Source organism: Nanorana parkeri, unplaced genomic scaffold, assembly GCF_000935625.1.
Source record: "Nanorana parkeri isolate BGI_ZX_2015 unplaced genomic scaffold, ASM93562v1 scaffold293, whole genome shotgun sequence".
NCBI lineage: Eukaryota > Metazoa > Chordata > Amphibia > Anura > Dicroglossidae > Nanorana > Nanorana parkeri.
Genome location: NW_017306561.1, coordinates 776,336 through 800,301, shown reverse-complemented (window position 1 = coordinate 800,301; position 23,966 = coordinate 776,336). Strand labels below are relative to the sequence as shown.

General features: G+C 41.5%; 1 protein-coding gene across 1 annotated transcript in view; it reads left to right on the top strand.

Annotated features, from left to right (window-relative positions):
- Nucleotides 1-14,442, top strand: part of LOC108787948 (transmembrane protein 211-like) — a 142,403-nt gene extending 127,961 nt beyond the window's left edge. The window contains exon 3 of the mRNA XM_018557646.1: nt 13,508-14,442. Coding sequence (XP_018413148.1) covers nt 13,508-13,734 — 227 coding nt within the window. The 3' untranslated portion in view covers nt 13,735-14,442. The remainder of the gene's footprint in view (nt 1-13,507) is intronic.
- Nucleotides 14,443-23,966: the final 9,524 nt, after the last annotated feature.

Below are 23,966 nucleotides of genomic sequence, written 5' to 3'. Positions count from 1 at the left end.
CCCCGTCCTGTGGGCACCCCCCCCCCCCCCCCCTTCCGTACTGCAGGAGTTAAATACTCGTAAAGCGTGGCACTGCCGTGTCACTTTTTACCTCTTTACCAGCCCAGATAAAAAAATTCCGTGATGCCAGATCCCATACACACATGATGCCAGCCATAGTCATCCACTGTTAGTGTTCACACTCTATACACAGAAGAATTTCTTTTGTATTCAGCATCAATCTCTTCCTATGTATGGTTGCCATGGTAATTAAACTGTTTTTGTGTGTGTTTAATGGTGATTACATTTATGAAAAATAAATGTAAATGCCTAAAAAAAAAATGGAATGTCATTTGCCCTCCGCATCATAATGGATAGGTCTCAGATTGTTAGTATGAGTAGGAGGAACTTGGATTTGTATTCTTATATATATATATATATATATATACACACACACACACAGTATATATTTGTGTTTTTTTAGAGCAAACTGTGCCTAGATAATGAGTAAGTTATCATTAATGGAATAGTCCTGAAGCTGAAGTACATTTTATGTCATTGGGTGCAGTCTGCCATTTCAAAACTTACCTTTGACTTTAACACTGCATTATACAGGATAGCCATGCCAATGATAGTGAAGCTGCTGCCCTATGCTTCCACCTGGGCAGGCCAGTAAACGTAATGCTGAAACACAGGGTGGTTAACAAAAATACTATTATAAAATGGCCAAGTAATTCACTGAGGAGCTTGTCACTCACCTCAAACCGTACAATCATCCACCTGAATGATGTGCAGGCAGGCTCCCTGGGTGGTCTGTTTATGAGTCAGTCTGCCTCCAGTCTTCTCCTTCATCCTCCACCTGCTTGTTGCTTCAATTCCCTCAACAGTAGCCAGCTAATGTAGGCTCTTAACAGGTCCACCACAGCAAATAGGGAGCCACTGACACAGTTAAGCTATGACTAAGGCCGAGTAAGGCAGAAACACGTCAGCACTTGTGCTTTGTACAGATGCATGTGGAATAAAGTTTGAATTTCTTTGGGAGATTATCGTGTGCTGGTTCCACAGTTTTTCAGCCAGTGACACAGTACCCTCCTCTCCCAAACCACACCAGCCCTGTCTGCCTGGCACCACCATCTAGCTAACCACCAGGCTGGCAATGGGACTGCATGATTTCCAGGGCAGCCAGTTCCAGTTGAGTGAAAAAGAAAGAGATAGTGATTGTAGATAGCTCAGAGAGGAGGAAGATGGAAGGGACAGTGATTGTAGATGTGGCAGTCCGGATGAAGATGGAAGGGACAGTGATTGTAGATAGGGCAGACAGGAGGAAGATGGAAGTGACAGTGATCGTAGACAGGCAGAGTAAGATGGAAGGGACAGTGATTGCAGATAGGGCAGACAGGAGGAAGATGGAAGGCACAGTGATCGTAGACAGGGCAGAGTAAGATGGAAGGGACAGTGATTGCAGATAGGGCAGACAGGAGTAAGATGGAAGGGACAGTGATCGTAGATAGGGCAGACACGAGTAAGATGGAAGGGACAGTGATTGTAGATGTGGCAGTCCGGATGAAGATGGAAGTGACAGTGATCGTAGATAAGGCAGACAGGAGGAAGATGGAAGGGACAGTGATCGTAGATAAGGCAGACAGGAGGAAGATGGAAGGGACAGTGATCGTAGATAGGGCAGGCAGGAGTAAGATGGAAGGGACAGTGATCGTAGATAGGGCAGGCAGGAGTAAGATGGAAGGGACAGTGATTGTAGATAGGGCAGACAGGAGTAAGATGGAAGGGACAGTGATTGTAGATGTGGCAGTCCGGATGAAGATGGAAGGGACAGTGATCGTAGATAAGGCAGACAGGAGGAAGATGGAAGGGACAGTGATCGTAGATAGGGCAGGCAGGAGTAAGATGGAAGGGACAGTGATTTTAGATAGGACAGTGAGCAGGAAGATGGAAGGGACAGTGACTGCATGCTAAGCGCACCCTTGAGTGATCTAAACGGTCCATTCAGGCAGTGCTGTGCCAACACCACATTAGCTGTGCCTTGCATGGCCACTCCTGTTCCCTCCTGTTGCGGCTGCCTACCCCTCTCTTCTCCTGGTCTGAATATTGTGCAAAGAAGAGTTTAACTAAACCAGACTTGAAGTCAGATGTAACTAACTTGTGTTCTTATGGTAATTATATGAGCATCAGTGAGACAACACCCCTTTGAGGACACACCTGTCAAGCTGCACCTGTCACGGTCGGCATTTTTTTCTAGGAAAGGTGGCAACCCTGACTACAACTAGTATATGATGAAGGGTTAAAGCATACCCACTAACAGCCAGGAACATACAAGTGGCTTAGTGGTTAGCGCTTCTGCCTTGTAGCATAGGGCTCCTCAGTTTAAATCCAAGCAAGAACACTATCTGCATGGTGTTTGCAAGTTTTCCCTGTGCTTTTCCCTGTCCAGAAGTATTTTAGTAGATTAATTGGCTATTATCTAAATCGGCCCTAGCATGTGTGTACATGTATGTGCACATGTGCGATAGGAACAATAGATTGTAAGCTCCTTGGGGGAAGGAACTGATGTGAATGTACAGTACATAAAGTGCTGCATAATTATTGCTATATAAAGGCCAATAAATGTTCACTATGAATGCATGCGAGATACATAGGCTTCATAAACCTGATATTTTATATTTGTATAAACGCTTACAGTCTGTTATAACTTTCTCGGACTTTAGTAGCAATATCTGTGCCCTTAAAGGCCATTTCCACCTTTTTTCCATCCATTTCCACATAAGTGATTAGCATTTATTGTGGTAATGTAGAGGTGTGGTGATGATGTATGTGCACATTTGCATGACCCACATTGCTGGCTTTCATTATTTTTATATAAACTTTTTACTAAGCGTGCATCCTAGAAATTCTAAAATGTTTTCACAGGAATCCTGTAATTCTGTGTAACATGATCACTAAACACCTGCTCCGCCTTTACACACAATACAGGGGTATGAACAGGGCCGGCTTTACTCTCTCTGCTGCCCCAATGCCAGGTTCCTCAATGCGCCCCCTGTATGCAGGCTGCATACAAGTGATCTCGGCGACATCGCCGAGATCACTTGTAGAAAACAAGTGGCGGCTTCCTCGCTGTACATTTAGCCCTGCTTCCCCAAAGCAGGGCTCAATGTAGAAAACAGCTACCAGCCCGGCGCCCGGTACTGAATGTGCCGGCCGTCGAGAGACAGAAATTCCACACCCCTGTTGCACCTCTACTCCATGCTGCTCCAAGGCCGGGCCTTGGTTGGCCTTGTGGGAAAAATGGCCCTGGGTATGAATACTAGTGAATGGGAATGGAGAGCTCAGTTGCAATATACACACATTGCTGCAAAGCACAGAAGCGGCAATTTCCATGAGGATATTATGAGGAAGGCTAACAAAAAAATATAAGTTTCTGTGTTTTTGTACAGCAACTGCATATGCCTGCTTCATGTACATTCAGTGCTTTTATAAAATACCTCTGCAAAGGTGGAAAAATGCTTAAAGTGTCGCTTTGATATACAAGCGCTTTGGATTACAAGCATGCTGCCGGAACGAATTATGGTCGTAAACCAAAGTATTACTGTATTTCCACTTTTGCAGCCAAATTGGGACAAAATCTATTTTATATTTGTTACATGTTCCCATTCACATAGCATATGATAAAAAAACAAATTTTAAAAATGCTTCTTGTAGTTAAAGTTGCTTTTACTTGGGGTAGGGATCCTTGGCTTTTTAAGGCTTTACATATTCTTCTTGATTCTCCTTTCTTTGTAATGTTGGAAGGAGTTGTGAGGGATTATATGATGGAATTTCTGGCATGTGCATTGTATGTTAATGAAGTTAATGAGAGAAACAGAATCCTCAAATTTCAGCACTAACAGGGTTATTCCCAAAATGGTGAAGAGTTTGGAGAAGGCAGGAGAAGTGAACAATCTAAGACAACATCGCTGATTGGGAAACATTCAACTATTCAGCTCACTTTCCAGTTCAGCTATTTTGTCCTAGATTGTTCATTTCTCCTGCCTTCTCCAAACTCTTCACCCTTTCGTGAATAACCCTGAAAGTCTTTCTATAAGGACAGATCACTGTGTAGGTGCTCAGGAAAACCTGGAATCAGCCATGTTGCCTGCCACAACAAAACATCTAAAAGGAAAGAAATATTTTTTTTAATAATTTTTCGTTATGCTGGGTAATTGGGAACACATAACAAACATATAGAGGGGTTTTCTCAAATTCAACTGCAAAAGTGGAAATGCACATTTCCACCCAGGGCCTGGTTAACCACAAGGCCAACTAAGGCCCAGCCTCGGGGCAGCAGGGAGTAGAGGGGCAGCAGGGGTGTGGAATTCCGATCTCCTGATGCCCGGGCGGGTAGTTGTTTTACATTTATCCCTGCTTTGGGCAAGCAGAGCTAAATGTACAGCGGGGAGGCCACCGTGGGGGCACACTGAGGAACCTGGCCTTGGGGCAGCAGAGAGAGTAAATCCAGCCCTGTCTCCACCCACCTGCTCTGGTCATCATGAAGCCATATTCTCCCATCTGAATTTACATTTTATATTAGGGCTCGTTCACACCACTAAAGCTGAGTTACATTGTTTAACCCAGCCAAAATGCAAGGGCATGAAAAAAATCTAAGGTTTTTAATAGTGCCAATTCACGCCAACACTGGGTGTTGGTGTGCCATGTCCAAAAACCCAAAAGAAAGCAACAATGGTAGCTGTTCTGATTCTTCTGAAACTGGCAAATAGAAACTGTAACAAACAAATAATGCAATGCAAAGCACCCAAGTGCAACGAAGATCACAAAAAATGAAATGTCATCATATACACGATATTCATGTGTTTTGTAATGTTTCCTGATGTGAACTAACCCTAGAGAGAGTGATGCAGAATAATAATACAGCCGTTTCTGCTTTGGGAATAATCACAATATACCCGGACATGAACTTGTCTCTGTCTACCAGTGCAGAGTGCGCATCAACAATTTCCCCATTGACTTGAAAGAGGGATTTTTGGAATAGACACTCACAGCAGCAGAGCAAGATTCTCGATCAGAGCTACATTCTTGGTGCAGTGTTCCTATATCATCAGATCACATGTTATGAATTGCTCTGAACATTTTGCAGTAAAAGATAGCTGGCAGCAACCTCAGTAGGATTTCTTATGCAAAGCTACAACTACAGAAAATAGAAATCAATTTAATTCAGAACAAAACAAACTGCAAAATGAAGAGGGTAGTTAAGTAGAAATATTTTACAGCCAATCAGCAGAACCCATTAGGAAACGGTTGCTAAATATCTGAAATGATTATAGACCCATATGTCATGGACAGTGCTAGAACACTACATCATTGTGTAATTCTTGTACTGTTGCCAGTACTAAACTATTTACAGGACTTCATGAGGACAGCTGTGTTTCAACTACTTTTTCACACAAAATAGGATTATTAAATGTTTTAATATGCAAATTGGTACAAAAGCAGCTATGTACACTATCATTTTAAATGTTGCTTGTTTATTCTACATCACATTTACTTAGGGAGTAACTATGAGGGTGCAAAGAGTGCAGCTGTCCCTCGGGCCCATGAGGTCAGTGGGTCCCAGTGTAATTGCTACTCCTGCATTTTACCAGCTGTGTGTTAATATTAGACTGCGTACGGAAGAAAAGGAGCATTTCTGTTTAAATCACAAGCTTTTTCTGTTCAGTTCTGCTGCCTGTGCCTCTAGCAACATTTGTATTCTTATGAAAACTGTATATATTTACCTGCTCAAGATTTATTGGTACAGGAGCCCGATATATGATGTTCTAAAAGATCTTATGATACTCCTTTTAAAACCTTGGAAGAAATAACCTTCAATTAAATAGAAGGCTTTTCTTAAAGTGGAATTGGACTTAAAAAGTGAAGATTTACCTTTTATCTGAAATTCCTCCTGCAAAAATTGCAGTGTGCTTTCTGATTTGTGAGGGTGCCTAGACCCTCCTGTGCCTATAGCCTCATAGCTGTATATTTACAGTCTGAGATCTAAGGCACCCCTGCCTCTGACTGCTGGTCTCTTGAGATTTTAGAATGAGACTTGGTGATGTCACTAATGTGCTTCTCACTGTTCTCCTTCCTGGAGGCACTGATATAAAGAAGCAATGTCCTGCCTCTACCAAAATGGCCACCTCCATACAGAGACACAGTGCAGGACATGGCATGGTATGTCAGTATTGGGAAATTATCAGCTGGTGACTAGTCTTTTGCCCTCTGCCTGCTTTTTTTGGCCAAAGCTACCAGAGTTCAGTTCCTCTAAGGCAGTGGTCTCAAAGTACCAACTGCGGCCCGCGAGCCAGTACTATGTGGCCTGCAGCCAGCTCACAAGTCTGGTACACGGTCTGCCGGATGCAGACCGCATAGCTGCTTCTGTGGCGGCACTCAGATCCTTTCGGCTGGCGTCTTCGCTGAATGCTGGTTGAAAGGATTGATTGGTAAGGTCTGCAGCAGACCTTACCAATCCACCACTAGAGCACCAGGGATCGATGATCGTGGCTCACCGCCTCCTCCCTGCATCAAGGTAAGCAGGATAGGGGGCTGTGTATATTTTATTTTACATGCGGGTGTGCGGGGGGGCTGGGAATTATTTAATTTTATAGGGGTGGGGACTGGGATTTATACTATTTTATATAGGGGGAGACTGTGAATTATGTTATATGTTGTGTGTGTGCATGGGGCTGGGAATTATATTATTTTATGTATGTGTGTGTGCATGGGGGGCTGGTATTGTGTGCAGAGCATGTTCGGTTGACCGAAGGCAGCCGATTTATGACTGAAATCAGCCGTACTGAGCTGGAGTGAATAGCCGAACGTCGTTCGGCTCTGTTCACTTCGGCTCGGTTATTCACTCGGCTGCCTTCTGCAGCTTAGTGAATAACCCTGTATGTTATCGTTTCCTTGGCACCTTGGAACTCAGATATGAGCTATTATCAAATATTAGCTTTCAAACTCAATTATCAGCAAATGTGTTAATGTGTCTCCTTTTTGGTTGGCCTGGGGCAAATGTCCCTTTTGCCCTTTGTTAAACTGCTCTGTCACTTAGGGATTTAAAAAAGTAAGTATAGGTTTGTATAGGTTTGAGAGTTGTAGAATTATCAACACATACATTGTAGCTGGAGTGTATGGGGGCCAGTAGCAGCCATTTTTTTTTTTTTTACAATCACAAAGCCATGCGTCATAAGCTGCCAGTGTCAAAAACTGCCTTGATAGAAATAAAAGCATCTGCCGCTTTCTATTAATATTTGCACTGCTATGAACTTCTACATTTATATGAGCGCGCACATTGCAGTCAGCTGAAAATGACAGATGAAATAATTAATAAACGAATGATGTGATTGTGATGACAGGTGAAATATGCCAGATTACAAGCGCCTCTGTTTGCATCCCGTTATAACTTGTGCCAGACGGAGGCATAAACTATTGGCAGAGTCCTCTATTTACTGGGAGAAATCCAAAAATGCAGCCGATTCCAGCCTTCCAAACATGCCTGTCTGGTTTATGACCAGCAGGACCCAGTGTATAGTTGGACTACAGAGAATGGGTGCATTGTACAGACCTTTTTTATCATGTTATATTCTTTTGTTGGCTCGTCCAGGCAACAAAGAGTCTTCTGAGAGATGATGACATAGGAAGATCCTATATAGCTTCATCAGTGCTTTAGCTGGACAGTCAGGCAGAGCTGCAGTACTGGAAGAGGCTGACAACAGCTGCAAAGAACATTACAGCATGCCTTCATCCTCTGTGTTTATTTCCCACTTCTTCATGGGTAACTGCCCTGATAAGCTGGCACATTTTTTTCATGTGCAGTTCTCCTTTCTATATTCTGCCTATGGGAATTTTGTAAGCATTTCTGCCATTCACACATAATTAGACTTTGATGTCTTTGGAACCACAAAGAAGGCTTTCTTTAGGTGCCTGAATTGGCATATTTCCTTTGAAAATGGATGTGTTTATTGGATTGGCCACGTACTACATTATATTCTTCTGTAAATGTTGTATTTATTTAACTACTTAAAGACCAGGGTGTTAAATCACATCCTGTCCAGGATATTTTTCAGTATTTAGCTCTGAGGTACTTTGACTGACATTTATTCCGCCATGCAACACTGTGCCAACATTAGTTTTATATCATTTTTGGGACAGATAGAGAGCTTTCTTTAGCTGGTATGTAATCACCACTGGGGTTTTTTATTTTTTACTAAAAAAAGAAAAAAAGTAACAAAAAGTTTGAAAAAATAAACCTGTTATCCCTACGTTATGTTATGAAACATTTATTATTAATCAATTTTTTTGTAAAATATAACGTAGGGTAATAGATACCAAACATGCTAAGCCTTAAAACTGCGTGCATCGGTGAAATCGCAAAACACTACCATACCCAAAATGCCCATAGGTTGTGCTTTTAAAGCTTTTACCGCTCATCAATTTAGTGTTAACAGTGATTGATGGCCCTAGAATTATTGCTTACACTCCGGCATTCGCATTGATATGTAACATGTGTGGCGCACACCTAATGTCACCTGTGGACCCCAAAGAAGCTGATGAAGCAGAGATCCTATCTCACCAACTTCTCCGCTACAGCAGCCGGAGAAATGACACACTGAGATTGGAAGTGATGTAATACACATCGCATCCAGTGTTCAGATGGGAGGTTAACCACTGGAAGTGTGCTGATCTCTCTACGATCAATGAACACAGACCCGCTGTGCTGGTCCTGGGCCTGCACAGGGGACAGCGGAGCCTGGGATAGCCAAAAGCAGAGGTAGGGCACACACTTCCCTATATATAGCCTCCAGAAACACTTGTATGTAAACAATCATCACCGACTGTAAAAAAGAATTATTACAACTCCCGAACGGCAAGCAGTGATTATTAGATAACTATGCACTCGGAGTTTGACATACAGGGGTACAGGTACCCTTAAAAATAAGACCACACAGGGACTCATACTCACGCAGATTCTCCGGCCACCCCGTTGTGATTGGACGGCGGCCGCACACTACGGTCTGCCGCCGGGACACCTTACACCGGCGTGCGCAACTTCCCCACAAATCCGGGCCTGTATGTAACTAGGACCAATAAGACTACAGGCATAATTGAAAGAAAATAATCAACTTCATGCCATATTTTGAAAAGGGTCAGAAAAAAGTATCAAAACAAGATAAAGAAAGGAGTGAAGAAGGTGAGCACTGGGTTCAGATCAAACATGAATTCTTCCCATAGAATAATACAGAATTAGTTATATTTTTTTAGGGAGAAAATAAATGCAATATAACCTCACTAAAACCTCACATCTTTAGATGCCAATGTAATAGAGATATAGGATTAACATTCATGTTGTCACATTAATTTTGCTTAGAAATCATTTTCTCCAACTTTATATAACTGACAAAAACAGTCAGCCATTCTTTATGAGATTCATGTTCCTTCTGCAAAAATTCCAACCATTCATTACAACTGCTAACTCTTTCTCAAACATTTGAAAGGCACAACGTTACCCATAAACCCTGATGAACGGGGATATTGTGGACCCCCGCAACATGTTGTCTTTTTTTAAATTCTATTGATCATTATAAATAAAATGCCATACCATTGACTCACTATCAGCAGTGGTGCCCCCATTTGTTCTATATTTGACTGAGTTGGCATATTTGTTGATCCACATTATATTTTTGACGTGTGGCTAAAGATTCATGATTTAAAGCAGATGAATACTTGTATTATTATTGTATATACTGATTTCTATTTAAAAAAAAAATATTTTATATTTCCTAGTAAGCAGGCTACACGGGCCATTTCAGGCTGTACCTGGCCAAAAGCTTTTATCGGTGCCTTCCCAAATTAGTGATAGACCTACCCTTAAACAATTTCTTTGGTGAACATATCTGAAACATTACTTATAGAAGATAACCAAGAGTGGTTGTTTAAGATATCCTAACACCCCAATAGTTATTTAGCTTTTCTGCCAATCAGACACAGTCACATCCTCAAGTCACATACTGCAGAGTTTCACATCCACCGAGCAGCATGTTTGGCAATTCCTCACTTAGGGCTCACATTGACTGCTGTTTAAAAGCTGCCTGAGTCCCATCTGCTACACTCATGTACTTTCCCCCCGAGGTTCCTATTCAGAAGCTTTCATATCATCAAAGCCAATTTCTCAAAATGAATGTATTTTTTTAGCATGCTTTACTTTGTAAACTCATTGAGGGGAATTCATCAAAACTGGAGCAGACAAAATCTGGAGCAGCTGTGCATGGCAACCAATCAGCTTCTCTCTTTCATTTTCAAATCTAAACTGAAGAGATGAGCTGATTGGCTGCCATCCGCAACTGCTCCAGATTTGATAAATTCCCCTTATTATGTTTTTCTTGGTGGCATACCTTAAAGAAAACCTGTCGTAAGAGGAACATGGGGGCTGCTAGTTTTTACCCTATTAATTGCTAGTTGCCATGCTGCCACTCCAGTTCAGAGGATAGGTCAGATTCATAGCTGGTCAATTAACATTTTCGAAAAGCAATGGTTAAGACCCTAATTCTCAAAAACAGGTTGACTTTAACTAGATACAATTTCCACTCTATCAGGAGCTACAGAGCAGTTAATTTTGTTACTCTGCTGCCACCTAATGGATTCATTCTAGTGGTGCAACTGTTGCCTTGCTGCTGTTCTGTATTCCCACAGGATCAAGATTTTGCACACTATAACAGATGTAAAAATTAAGATGTAAACTGTAAAGATATAAACTACATTGTATACTTTGTGGTATTATTATGTCGAATACTTTAAATAACAGAAAAAATATTAATAGAATTAAAGGAATGTCACATGCAAACAGTTCTATTGATGTGACTGATATATACAGTAGAAATATTTGAAATGTATTTTGCCTGTTACCTTTCCCTGCATATTAAAAAATTACACAGAAATTGTATTGGTATCTACATGTAAATAGTTTTTGTTTTTTTGTAATAATTCTTACATTCAATCAGTAAGCTACACCTATCATTTTTTGTCTAAATAAATAAAAGCTAACAAAGTGGTTTTAGAGAATTTAACTTTATCAAAATCTTATAGACAAATAGTTTAAGGAATCTTCTGCTTAGGCACCTGTGAATTCGCTAGAGAGCTACTGCTACTCTCTGGTTTGGGCTTTTCAACAAATGTAAGGGAAGGTGACCTGCTACACTGGTGACAAGGTCCATTCAGTGGTGGATTATAGTAGGTGTGATCCTAGTAGTAGCCCTGGGACCCCATGATAAGCTTGGCTTTAAAGCCATACACTTTAATTTAGTTTTAGTCACAATGAGGAAACAGGTTGACTTTAACTAGATACAATTTCCTGTCAGGTTGTCTTTCTTGAGCTACTGGATGCATTAAAAACCTGATAAAAAAAGTTCCTTCGCCTCTATATAAAAAAGGAGTTGGGCATTTATGCAGAAGAATTTAGACCTCTCCTAGTGGATAACTTTTACTGCACTTGCCCACATACCACCCCATGTGTTTACCATAATATCCTGCCTCCCTCTGTCAAGGGTCAGAAACATTGCTACACTGAGCCAAAGAACTTTGTAGAAACTATCTGGGGCATCAGAGGAGGCTCTTTATATTTACAGGATTATTCACAAGGCAGGAGAAGTGAACAATCTAGGACAACATAGCTGATTTGGACAAATTCTCCAATTCAGCTCACTTTCCAGTTCAGCTATGTTGTCCTAGAGCACTGGTAGGCTCCATCTTGGCTCTTTAGCTGTGCTGAAACTACAAATCCCATAAGGCATTGCAGGCCACAGGCATGACTCCCAGAGGCAGAAGCATAATGGGATTTGTAGTTTCAGCACAGCTGGAAAGCCAAGGTTGCCTACCCTTTTGTGAACAACCCTGTTAGTCCTCCATCAGATGTGTGGCCTCCAACACAAATCCTTTTCTTTGCCCCTACTCTCCCTTTCTCCCTCCATGTGTTTGTTCCCTTCTTCCAGCTTTTTATTGTCCTCACCCCTGCCATATTTAATTGCCTACCATGTTCCTCCTCACCCCCCGTCAATTCACCTCACACCCTACATGGTGGACTACTTAAATGGCCCCTGACGGCCCCAGAAGGAAACACAATTTACTTCAGAAGAGGAATTGAGTTAACATCTACTGATCACCTTCAATATCAAAAGAGGATTTATAGTTCCAAAACCAACAAAACGTACTGCCAGTCCCCTTATTTACTATTATGAACAATCGTGTGGATATGGAGACTGTATTCGCTACTTCTTGCATTACAATGTCTTGTACCTTACTGTATGTTTCCCTATGTTTAGGGCTTCCAGGCCTATCACTGTAGCTGTATTTACAAAAAAGGAATGGTAAAAAATAGAAAAATATATATTTGTTAACATTTCTTTGCAATGAATAGTCTCAAGGATTATGCGTCAGACTGAAAAATAGGATATTTGTGCTCACTGTAAAATGTTTTCCTCTGAGTCAATTGAGGGACACAGCTTGATGATAATTAAGCAGTCGAGTGTTATACTGCTGCCAACAGGAGAAATGGACACTAGGCACATAGAAATTGAAGTCCTGCCCCTTTACGGCTATAACCCCTCCACAGCTGCTCAGTTTTAGCAAGCATTCCAAAGAGCGAACAATAGCATATGAGGGGAGGGAGCTGTGTCCTTCAGTGGATTCCGAAAAAGGTACATTGGTCATTAAAGGACACAGCTTGATGACATATAAATTGTTTCCCATGGTCCCTGTATTTTTTGTAATATAGACACCTCTCCAAGCTCACTGATGGACTACAATCTCAATACAAATGAGCTAAATACACGTGAGATTGTAGTCCATCACGGGAATGATCGTGGAGTAGTGACTACATTACAACACACACAGGGAACATGGGAACAAAAGTAGCCACCGTCCAGAAGGAAGGACAGTGTCACCACCAATTCAGAGATGATTTGAGGATCTTCAGCAGAGTAATACACAAATAAGTTGTTAATAGTTAAGGTACTCAAATGCATTTTTAAGGTTTAACTCCCGAGTTTAGTTTCACTTTCAGCAACCTAAAGCAGTCCAAACTGAATGGTGGGCACACCATCACAAACACAGGCGAACAAGAGGACACCATGGCAAAAAGGAATCCAAGGGCATTAACTTGTCACTTGATTATAACCAGCATCTGCTGAGAGAGACACATTGACCATATAGAATTATTATAGCTGTGTCCTACAAGTAGACGATAAAGAAATATTTTTATGGTGATCAATAAACTTAGGACTATCATTGTTTCAGAGGGTGATCTCAACACAAGTTGAACAGTGTGAGGTCTTTGGTCAAAGGGCCAGTGATTTCTAAATTCAGGGATAAGTAACATTTGTGAATAATTGAACAATGCCAGTAGCAGCAATGTGCTATTCACTCATCTGAAAGATATGATTCATACATTAATGCTAGATGTTCTTCATTTTTGTTTTCTTTTACCTTGCAGTGTTTATCATGGCTTCCGGTCTTTTGGTGTACCCCTTTGGCCTCAACTCTATGACTGTGAAGAAATACTGTGAGAACTCAAGTATATACTATGCAGGAGACTGTCATATCGGATGGGGCTACATGCTTGCAATTGTTGGGGTCATGTTATCTGTATTTTTGCCATTTTTCGCTAAATATGCATCAAGAGAACATATATCTCCGACCCCAATTCCTACAATTTTATAGTATTTTATTACTGCTGGAATAAAAGAGCAAAAATAAATAAAATTCTGTCTAGAGAGGGTGGACAGAAGGTATTATAGCACTTCTTTGCAGCTGTGCAGCTTAACATATAGGCCACATCGAATATTGCATTCATCGTCTTCCTGAAGCATGATTAAAATAAGAGCCTTGAATCAAGTTTCATTACACGGCAGTGATTTTCTTAGGTTTCCTACTCCTTCCTTTATACTCTATGCTAGTTATTTTATATCTTACTACCTCCTAAAAAAACTAATTTTACATTGAATACAAATTCTGTATTGGAAGTCAGATTTGTTGTTTTAAAACAATTGTTACGCTGTATTAATTTTTAAAAATGGCCACCCAGTCTAAGTTCCATCTGGCTGCCTGGTACATCAATTACATTATTATAGGCGTAGTGCAATGCCAGACTGTCTCAAACCTCTCGTGATGTTCCATATCCATACCCTTTATTGGGTGTAGGGAGCTCAGCTCAGGCCCCATCCAGTCCCAAGGTTTTAGGAACGACTACACCCCCTGTGTCTGTGGTAGTTTCTGTTCAAGCTGCCAGCAACCTATCCATAATGAAGGCACTGAAAACTAGTACTGTAACATCATAGTGGAGCAAAAGTGGAATAGTTACTCTCACAAATTAGTCTGTTTCCTATTCAAATGAAGGAATCTGGCTGCCCCATTGTGGTCAAGTTTTGTTTTGACCACTTGTTTTCTTAATATTCCAGCAATCTGAAGTACTTGCTGCATAGAAAATCCATTTACAATGCTTTCCTGTTTCTGCCCAGGCTGCTGTATGCTATTAACTTATAGCATAAACTGAAACTCGGATAAAAGAATGTAAAAGTTGCATATTCGGCTTTTCAAAAGCTTACATTTTAGGATTGGTATTCACGTGAAACTCTCTTGGCAACTTCTTGTAATTGTATTTATACACAGAATACTGTTTAGCTTTCTGCTAAAGGATAACTCTACTTTCAAACAACTTAAGCCTGACCCCCCCCCCCCCCCTTTTTTTTTTTTAAATACCTCCTTGTACATCTGCATGATCAGCAGGGAGAGAGGCATCTATGTCCTCTGAAGACAGTGGTGACCTCAGGACTCACATTTGTCCTTGGTCATTAAGTCATGACCAAAGTCGCACAGGAATGCACAGCATTGTCATATTGTGCGTTCCAATGGGGGCGATCGAACTGTGGGTGGGAGGTGAGTTTGGGTGCCATTCAAATGAATAGCAACGCAGCACACTTCCCACACGAAAACACGCGGTATGTGCAATTGCGTGGAACAGTGTCCCAGATAGCAAGGATAACTTGCTACAAACTTGTGGCAGGGTGAAATTGTAATTTTTGTTAACTTGCTGCACACATTCCTGGCAAGTTGTAGACTTGCAGAACACTCGCAGCACAAGTTCTAGTTGACACTTTTTGAATTTGTAGCAAATTTTCTTGGCAAGTCTACAACAAGAGTCCTGCAGGTCTTAGCAAGAGCTCTGCAAGCTCGCTGGTCTGGAGACTTGCAATGCAGAATTGCTGTAATTGTGCAACAAAATTGTGTAGCTTGGCAAGTCTGCAATAGTTTAGCAAGTCATTTTCAAACTTTTAGCTCAATTGCTTGCTATCTGGGGTGTTAATCACACTGGACTGTACTATTAACGCACTGTACTAGTGTACACACACAACCACAGACACAAATTCACACACTTGCAGACATTCTCCCACACACATACATACTCCCCCAAAAAATGTACATTTTGTTTTCTTTTTTTTAGGATCCACCCAGTCTCCCTAGCTTACGAGAACTGGATCCTCAGCCAGGGGTCCAGTGCCGGCTGCTTTGCTGTGATAGAGCTCCATCCATATGTGCATTGCTTGTACAGCTCACTTGTGCTGGGAGCCAGAATGTGACATCACTCCAGTCCAGGCACCTCTACAGGGCACATGAGGGAGCTGTAAGCAATGCATGTATGGATGGAGCTCCCTCAAGGCCATACCCCCAGCCCACCACAGCTCAAGCTGACACTCGGCGCCGGGCAGCATATTTTGAATGGCTGCTCGGTGCGACAACTGACAATGCTGTGCTAGAGGGAGGCTGAGGAGGCCCACTGAACAACAATTTTGGGCCGTGACCCAGCAGTCGTGAACCACGGTCCTAAGAGATGATGGGGCCATGACATACTGCAAATCCGTGGCTTATTCTCCAAAGGCCCTTAACCTGTAGACATGCAAGCAGATAAATTTTTCAATAGGGCCTACAGAGAAAAATCTCTTTGGGGGAGGATAGGACTATCTCCCCACCTAGGCCGGCATAGGCCACAGTTACTGTACTAATCACCACCCTCTGTTCTGAGCTCTGTACAATGCTAGGAGGAGCTGGCTTAAGTTGGATAGTTATCCTTTGAGCCTTACTTCATTTATATCATCTACACATTCCTACTTGGTAAGAATCTTTTTTCAGTCTAGTTGACTAGACTATTATAAAACATTTTGTGAATATGATCAGAATTTAGACCTCTCTAATTACAAACACAGTTTTTATAAGGAGACCATTTATTCATTTCTAATGACTAATTATACAAAGGTGTGTAAAGTGCTATATTTCTGGTGTGTTGCAAAGTTGGTGTTACCTCACATTACTATCAAAGCTAGACATTTACACTGATATATTTAAATAAATAACACTATTTATGAAAGTAAGCTTTTTACAAACTTGGGCAATTCAAACAAAACGTATGATGAAACATGGCATATAGTGAGGGTACCCTCAGTGTAAACCACCTGTCAAAGTGATCAGTAGTTCCAGTGATATACGCAGCTAAACTTTAATATAAACCTCAGCTTTTCTATAAAAGTCTGCTTGGCTCCAGCCCTTCAACCTCCCAATCAGTGAAGCCACCCATCACATTAAGGACCAACAGGGAAGCTGAGAAGGTGAAAGGGACAGGGCCAAGCCTGACTTTTCATAGGAAAGTTTAGATTTTCAGGGAGCAGTCTAAGAACAAGCCAGCTTGGAGCTTCGGGTGAGTATAACCTTTTTTTTTAGCACCTAGACACAAACGAGCAGTTAACCCTTGCAGTGTGGGGGAAGCCCCACTGCAAGAGTTAATAAAAATTGTCCCCGAATTTTCTTTAATATCAACTTATGTATTTTATGTATCAGGTGTTCTATTTGAATTCCCCAAGTTTGTGATAGGTTTACTCTAAATGTGACTGTGTTGGCTTCCTGAACAGACTTAGTTACAGTATTATGCAAAATGCCTTTAATAACAATATTAGCATGGCGGATTGGAATTTTTCCTGTTTTATTTGATTTGCTTGCCACTTTAAGCAATTTATCGGGGGATTTCACAGTATAGCAACCCCCCTCCCCCATCAAGTGACCTGCCCCCCTTATACACCGTTATTACAAAGTACTAATAGAATGCCATTATTATTAGGGATGCACCAATACCAAGTACCGTACTCAGTACAAGTACAAGTACAGATACTTTTCCTGCTCCAAGACTAGACTAGAGAAAAAGTTAGGAGGCGGCTGTCATTTGTAAGGAGCACACGGAGCTCCTGGGATTTGTACATCTCCGTTTTAATGTGTGATTTTGTTTTTATAAATATAATGCACCAATACCATTTTTTCAAGTACAAGTACTGACACTTCTCTAAGCCCTCGTTCACACCTGACCGTTTTGTAGCGCGTTCTACGCTCGACGAACGCTCTACAAAACGGTCAAAAATATCAATTGCATTGTAGTCAATGGCCTCGTTCCCACCTTGCCGTATTTCCGCCCGTCCCTAACGCCCTACAAAACGGCCCACGCCTGAAAAGGTCCAGGTACTACTTTGGGCCGTTTTGTAGGGCGTTTTCCATTGGGATACAGCCAAGTAGCCTTCGGAATCGCGCGACGGTAGCGTGACTTTTTTACCGCGAATCGCGGTAAAAAAACGCGCGCCGGTCGCGCGACAGACATGCATATTACAATACGCCTAGGTGTGAATGGGGCCTAAGTACTCACAGATACAAGTACTGATACATCTCTAAGTACTCACAGATAAAAGCACTGATACATTTTTGTTTAGTGTCATGTGACAGTTTTTCTAAAACAATACAGACTAATGATTTCAGGACAGTGGTGGAGCGCCAGAGCCAGGTCCCAGCTGCAACCGCTGCAACCCTGGTAGTTCTCATGAAAATGCCAAGTATCGGCACTGGTATCTGAACTGGTATCGGTGCATCCCTAATTATTATAGACACCAGATTAAATCTGTAATCACAATCCTGATTCCCTGGATACTGGGAAGCTGCAACTAATGACAATCCCTTTGTCTGAAAACACAATCATCTAAGTGGGTTGTTATTTTGTGGAAAACCCCCATCAACAGATTAGTGTTCTTTTACTAAAAGTCCTGTGTCCATACCTTCCTGTACTTATCATCAGATTGTGAAACACAAGTACAAATCACAGGTGTAAAAAAAAAAGTAACTTTAGCCTGCACATTGCCCTCTGAGAACAGTGCACAAGCACCAGACGTGGCCTTTGAAAATAATGGCTGTCCCACGTGCCAGACGTGTGGCGGAGACAGCAATTATTCTCTATGGCTTGCCCTGGCACATCGGTGATGATCTCAGAGGACACCTAAATACATAAACGCATTGTAAATGTTGCTGTCTGAGGTTTATATTTGTTTTCCAGATTTGATGAAGAGTACAGCAGGGGGTTGGGATGTGGGTTGTTTTATAAAAGTGCACTTATTACGTAACAATTGGTATTATTTTGAACTTGCTATTTTTAAAATAGGAGTGAATGGAAAGTCTGAAGAAAAGCTTGATTTTGGGGCTTCTCCTGTGCACCATAGCAATTTTTTTTCAACTTTAATAGGAAACTATCATTAAATAACGACGATGTCTATTGTAAAGATATAATAGCCCTTGATAAACAATAGTTTTCTTAATTTGCTGTAATACATTACATGGAGTCAAATTATAACAACTGTGATAAACAGACAGAAAATGTCACACTTATGAAGAGGAAAGTTGCCACCTAACCATCCTGTGCCTTTACTAAAAGATCAATAGAACAAAAATATTATGTACCAGGGATGTTTATTAACTGCAAGATGCTGTACATTCTGTATAATACTGTTTTGATTATGTATTTGTCTGTTTGCAACAGTTCAGTGGATATTTGTAAAGAAAATATAGTTGTGTTCCTTTTTAATGTCATTCAAACAAAATGTCTATTACTTTACCTTTTATTTATACTCAGATGTTCAGATTATGATGTTAAAAACGGTTAACTAAAATATATTTTTCATTGATTTTGTCACACTAATAAAGTACTTTTTAATCAAACTAACCTTTTAGAACTCTGCCCTTTGTGCTTCAGCTATCATAAAGGTTTAACACATGTATTGGCGTGATTGGTTTGACTGCTGTACATTATATATACCAAGTCAGTTGTATACAGACAAGAAGATGTGCTTTTCTCAAAAGGATATGTCCACCACCAGGAGCTTTTTTTTCTTTTCAGGATATGTAAAACAAGCCTCTACATTATTAATAAAACCCTCTTATACACCGTTTATTTTCTACACATGTATTGTTTAGCACGGAGATTCCTAATTGTGAGACCTGCTGACTAAACTAGTGAGGCTTGAAAAGCTTTTCACACTAGGACCTTTCTGTTAGTTTTTTATTTTATTAACATAGTCATTTTGTCTGAAAATAGAATGGAAAATGTCGTAACAGCAACATATACAGCCACCTCTAGCATTTAACTTATTTTTAATTGATGATGATTAATAAAAAAAAAATAGTTTTATCCCATCTTGTATTGTGATTGTAATGTGTTCCTTATATTGTAAAGCGCTGCGCAAACTGTTGGCGCTATATAAATCCTGTATAATAATAATAATCTATGACAAATATAAAGGTAAGCAAAAACGTTTAAGAGCTCTAACATTTGTTCAGTGGGCTTTTGTTCGTGTTAGAACTACTTCTTTCCCCGTGGGAGTCAACACAAATGCTAAAGAAGCTTGAGACAGGTAAAGCGACACAGTCCGTGTACCCATCACACTCAGAGCCGCTGCTCCAAAAATGGAGGGTGGGTGCAGCTGGTGTCAGCGGGTGGCTTCCGACAAAATATCAGTAAAGGATGGACAACGGCACTCCAAAGCAAGGTCAGTACGTGTTTATTAACATACTAGTGGCAAGTAGAACACTCTAAACAACGTTTTGGGGTCTCACACTTGTTTGCCTGATGAAGGGGATCCTGTGAAACCCCGAAACGTTTACAGTGTTCTTCTTGCAACTAGTACGTTAATAAACGCGTACTGAACTTGCTTTGTAGTGCCGGTGTCCATCCTTTACAGGTATAGCGATGACCCCCAAAGGAGCCGCTGGTCATTTTGGCTCCTCCTTCCTTTTTAGCAGTCACCGTCCCCGTTTTTAGCTCCAGCAACACCGACACGTCTTATAGTGAACAGGCTCACGTCGTAGGGTCTTTTTAGCATTCATTGCTCAGTGGTAAAAAACTTAGGAGAAAGGGTTTAGGGTTGCAGGATACTTGAAAGCACGAGTAACAGAGGACATTGTTCCTCTCAAATATTAACAGTAATAGCAACAGGTCCTATGAGAGTGACCAAAAATAATAGATTCTTGAGCAGAGGACAGCCAGGAAAAATCTATCTATGAGATCTATTTTTAAGAGCAGTCACAGAACTTGTAGCGCCTCAACTGGCATCTGTTCCTCTGGGCATGGTACCTGAACAGTAGATCCTTCTTACAATGTCCAGATGGCAGCTCCTCAGCGACACGGTCCAGCAAGAAGAACCTTCTCCAGCTCAGCCTCTATAAAGTATAACGTTCCAGCCATAAGGTAGTCCTCATAGCCCCCAGCACATGGCACATGCTGAGGCCCCGGCCTTGTAATCACATAGTCACACAGACCTCCCCCTAGGGAGAACCCCCAGGGGAAAGAGAGAGAGTTCTGGAATGGTGCTCCCAAGTATTTATCATCTTCTCCAGCCTTACCTCTGAGTCAGCCTGCTCAGGGATTGGTCAGAGTCAGATAAACACTCATAATCTGGTAATTGACCCTCCCTCACTGTATGCTGGAGCCCAACCCAACAACAGGGGGAAGCAATCAATCTACCAGGTTTAGGGATAACCTGCAGAACATAGAACAATTGAGACATAGACTGATTACAAGAACGAGAATCAAGTGACTCTGCGCTAAATAAACTGACATAAAAACTCCTTTGTGTTTGTTTTTCATTCATCTATTAAATGTTGGCATGTGTGTGTATTCCTCCTCCTAGATCCAAAATCACTAATGCAACATAGTTATACAAATGTGAAAACAAAACCTCCACATTCAATGAAATAGTAACAATGCAAAAAAAGAATCAAAACAAATGTCCAATAAAAAGTCTTAGGGGTCTATTCACTAAGGTGCCGTAGGCAGCCGAGTGAACGACCGACCTGAAGCAAAGGCAGCCGAGTGAACGACCGACCTGAAGCGCTGTTCGGCTATTCACTTCAGGCTGGTAGGGCTGATTTCAGCCGTATATCGGGTGGCTTTGTGTGGATCGGCTAAGCCGAACCTCCGGCAGGCTACTTGCTGCTGTTCGGTCTATTCTTATAGATGCCGAACAGCAGTGAGTAAATAGCCAAATGCCGCTGAGCGGCATTTGGCTCGGCTGTTCCGCTCTCTCCCTTTGTGAGACCGAGCAGAACAGAAAAATAGTTAAAAAGTAAAAAAAAATTAATAGAAAACGATTGTGCGGAGCTAGCAGTGACAGCTAGCTCCGCCCAACTGTTTTCTATTGCCGGGCGGTTCTGATGCCGTCAAAATAAACATTTTCGCCATAGGAATGCAGTGCTAGATTCCTATTGGCTATTTCAATTTGCAATAGCCAATTAGCTATTGCACCCGCCCTCGCTGCTGTCAATCACTAGAGGGGACCTAATGGAGAACTGCAGGTCCCCTCTGCTGATTGACAGCAGCAGTGGCCGGGTGCAATAGCTAGTTTGCTATTGGCTATTGCAAATTGAAATAGCCAATAGGAATCCAGCAATGCATTCCTATGGTGAAATTTTTTTTTTTTATTATTCTGACGGCAGCCAACGGCTCCATGTCAGAAAAAAAAATTCAGGGAAAAAAAAAAGCAGGGAAAGTTTTACTCTGCTCGATCGAGCAGAGTAAACCTTTCTTGGAAAAAGTGTTTCTCTCCTGGGCGGCCGGGAGCGGAAAACTCCCGGAGCGCCCAGCAGGCTGTTGGCCGGCCAATGGCCGGTCATTCGGCTTTCAGCGTGGCTCAGTTGAGCCGAGGCATATGCCTTCAGCTCGACTGAGCCGCTCGGCCAACTTCAGGAGCTGTACGGGCTATAGTGACTAGACCGTACAGCAGCCCTTCGGTTCTACTGAACTGAAGGGGTCCTGGGGCCGAAGCTAGCCGAAGCTACGGCTAGATCCTTTGGCTGCTTCATGAATAGACCCCTTAGTGATGGTCTTCAATCTATCCTAGTGGTCAGTATTATATGGCAATCTCCTTGCTCTTCATTGTGATCTTGTAATATAAAATATCTGAAATGTGCACTCACCAGCAGTTTGTGGTCACCTTCTTACGGGCTGACCAAGAATTCCTTAATTACTCCTCTTTTTCATCCGTGGTATATTCGTCCTGGTTGCCGATTGCAAATTATCACAAATCGACTCTATCAGATCCTCTATGATCCTCAGTAGCGATATATCCTCCGTGCGGCTTCCTACATTCCTCTTATTAGAATTGGTCACCGGTGACTCAGGGAAATAGAAAAATAAGATGATAAGAGGAAAGTAGGAAGCCGCACGGAGGATATATCGCTACTAGGTAGCATGGCTGTTAATGCCTAATTGTTATGGGAAAAGCCATAGACAATTAGGCACATAGTTATATTTTGATTTGTCTTCACTGTCACATTATTGCCAAAAACCAAGGGAGTGACAGGCCAAAGCCATAGTTCAGCATAAAGAACAGTATGTATCTATATCATGATGGATTTGCTGTACACTCCACTGACAAGCGAAAAGGAAAACATTTAGGAAGAAAATTGACCATCATGCAGTGATCTTCCCTAATGTTTTTCCTTCCTCTGTTTGGGCCTGACAACAGTGTGCATAGCAAATCCATCAATGTAAAGAGAACTATTTTTCACTATGCTCTTCTACTATGCACTGTGTCTCAGACCCATTCATCCCCAGTCTTATGTCAAAAACATAACAGATTACAAATATGCCCTCATGCTTACAGTAGTCTTCAAACTGCAGATGCATAGCTCAGGACTCAGCAAAAGGTTCTGAGTTATAGTGATAATATAGTTATAGTTGAGCTGACCTAGAATATGCTGGATGAAATAGTTTAAAAATGATCCTTCTAGTCCCCTGTCCCCCTCACACTACAAGTCTTAAATGCTCATTTAGTCTATTTGTATTTGTATTAAGTATTTGAATAAGCAGCAACACATAGCTTATTCCTTACTTTCCTCCTGGCACTCTCTGAATAAGGACACTTACACATGTGTGCAAATACAAGCATATGGCGTGAAATATGCCTGTATTTTCAGTGCCTGGGAACCCCAGCTACTGCATTTTTCTTTTCATAGGATTGAATGGGCAGAAAACACTGTGCATATGTATGCACTAGTACCATGTAAATGCCATGCATATGTAACATGTAAACTCCAGTACCAGTGCATATACCAATGTACAGCATTTTCTGTCCATACAATCCTATGGAAATAAAAACACAGGGCCTGGGGCTTCCAGACACCACAAACACAGACGTATTATACACTGTATGTCTATATATCTGTATATGCGCTCATGTGCAGAGCCTTTACAGGAGCAAGGAATACTCAGGTTTCACCAGAACCTCTGATTGTGCAGATGAATTTGAGTTTTAGGGTACCCCCAGGCTTCTGCTTTCAGGATTATAAGTAGTAAATACGGGTACAGGAAGCATGGGAAGTAACAGTCAGAGGTGGAAAAAAAGCTGGGAACATAAATGGAAGAAGAGTAATGGCTGACTGGAGTGGACTGGAGCTGGGGGTACAGAGGTGAGTAATAAATAAACAAATCTTGGAATAAGTAAAGAGATAGTGAAGATACTGAGTGGAAGTACTAAAGGCAAATGGAAGAAGCTACAAACAAAATATGTGACCAGGGAAAGAACACGAAAGAAGGCAAA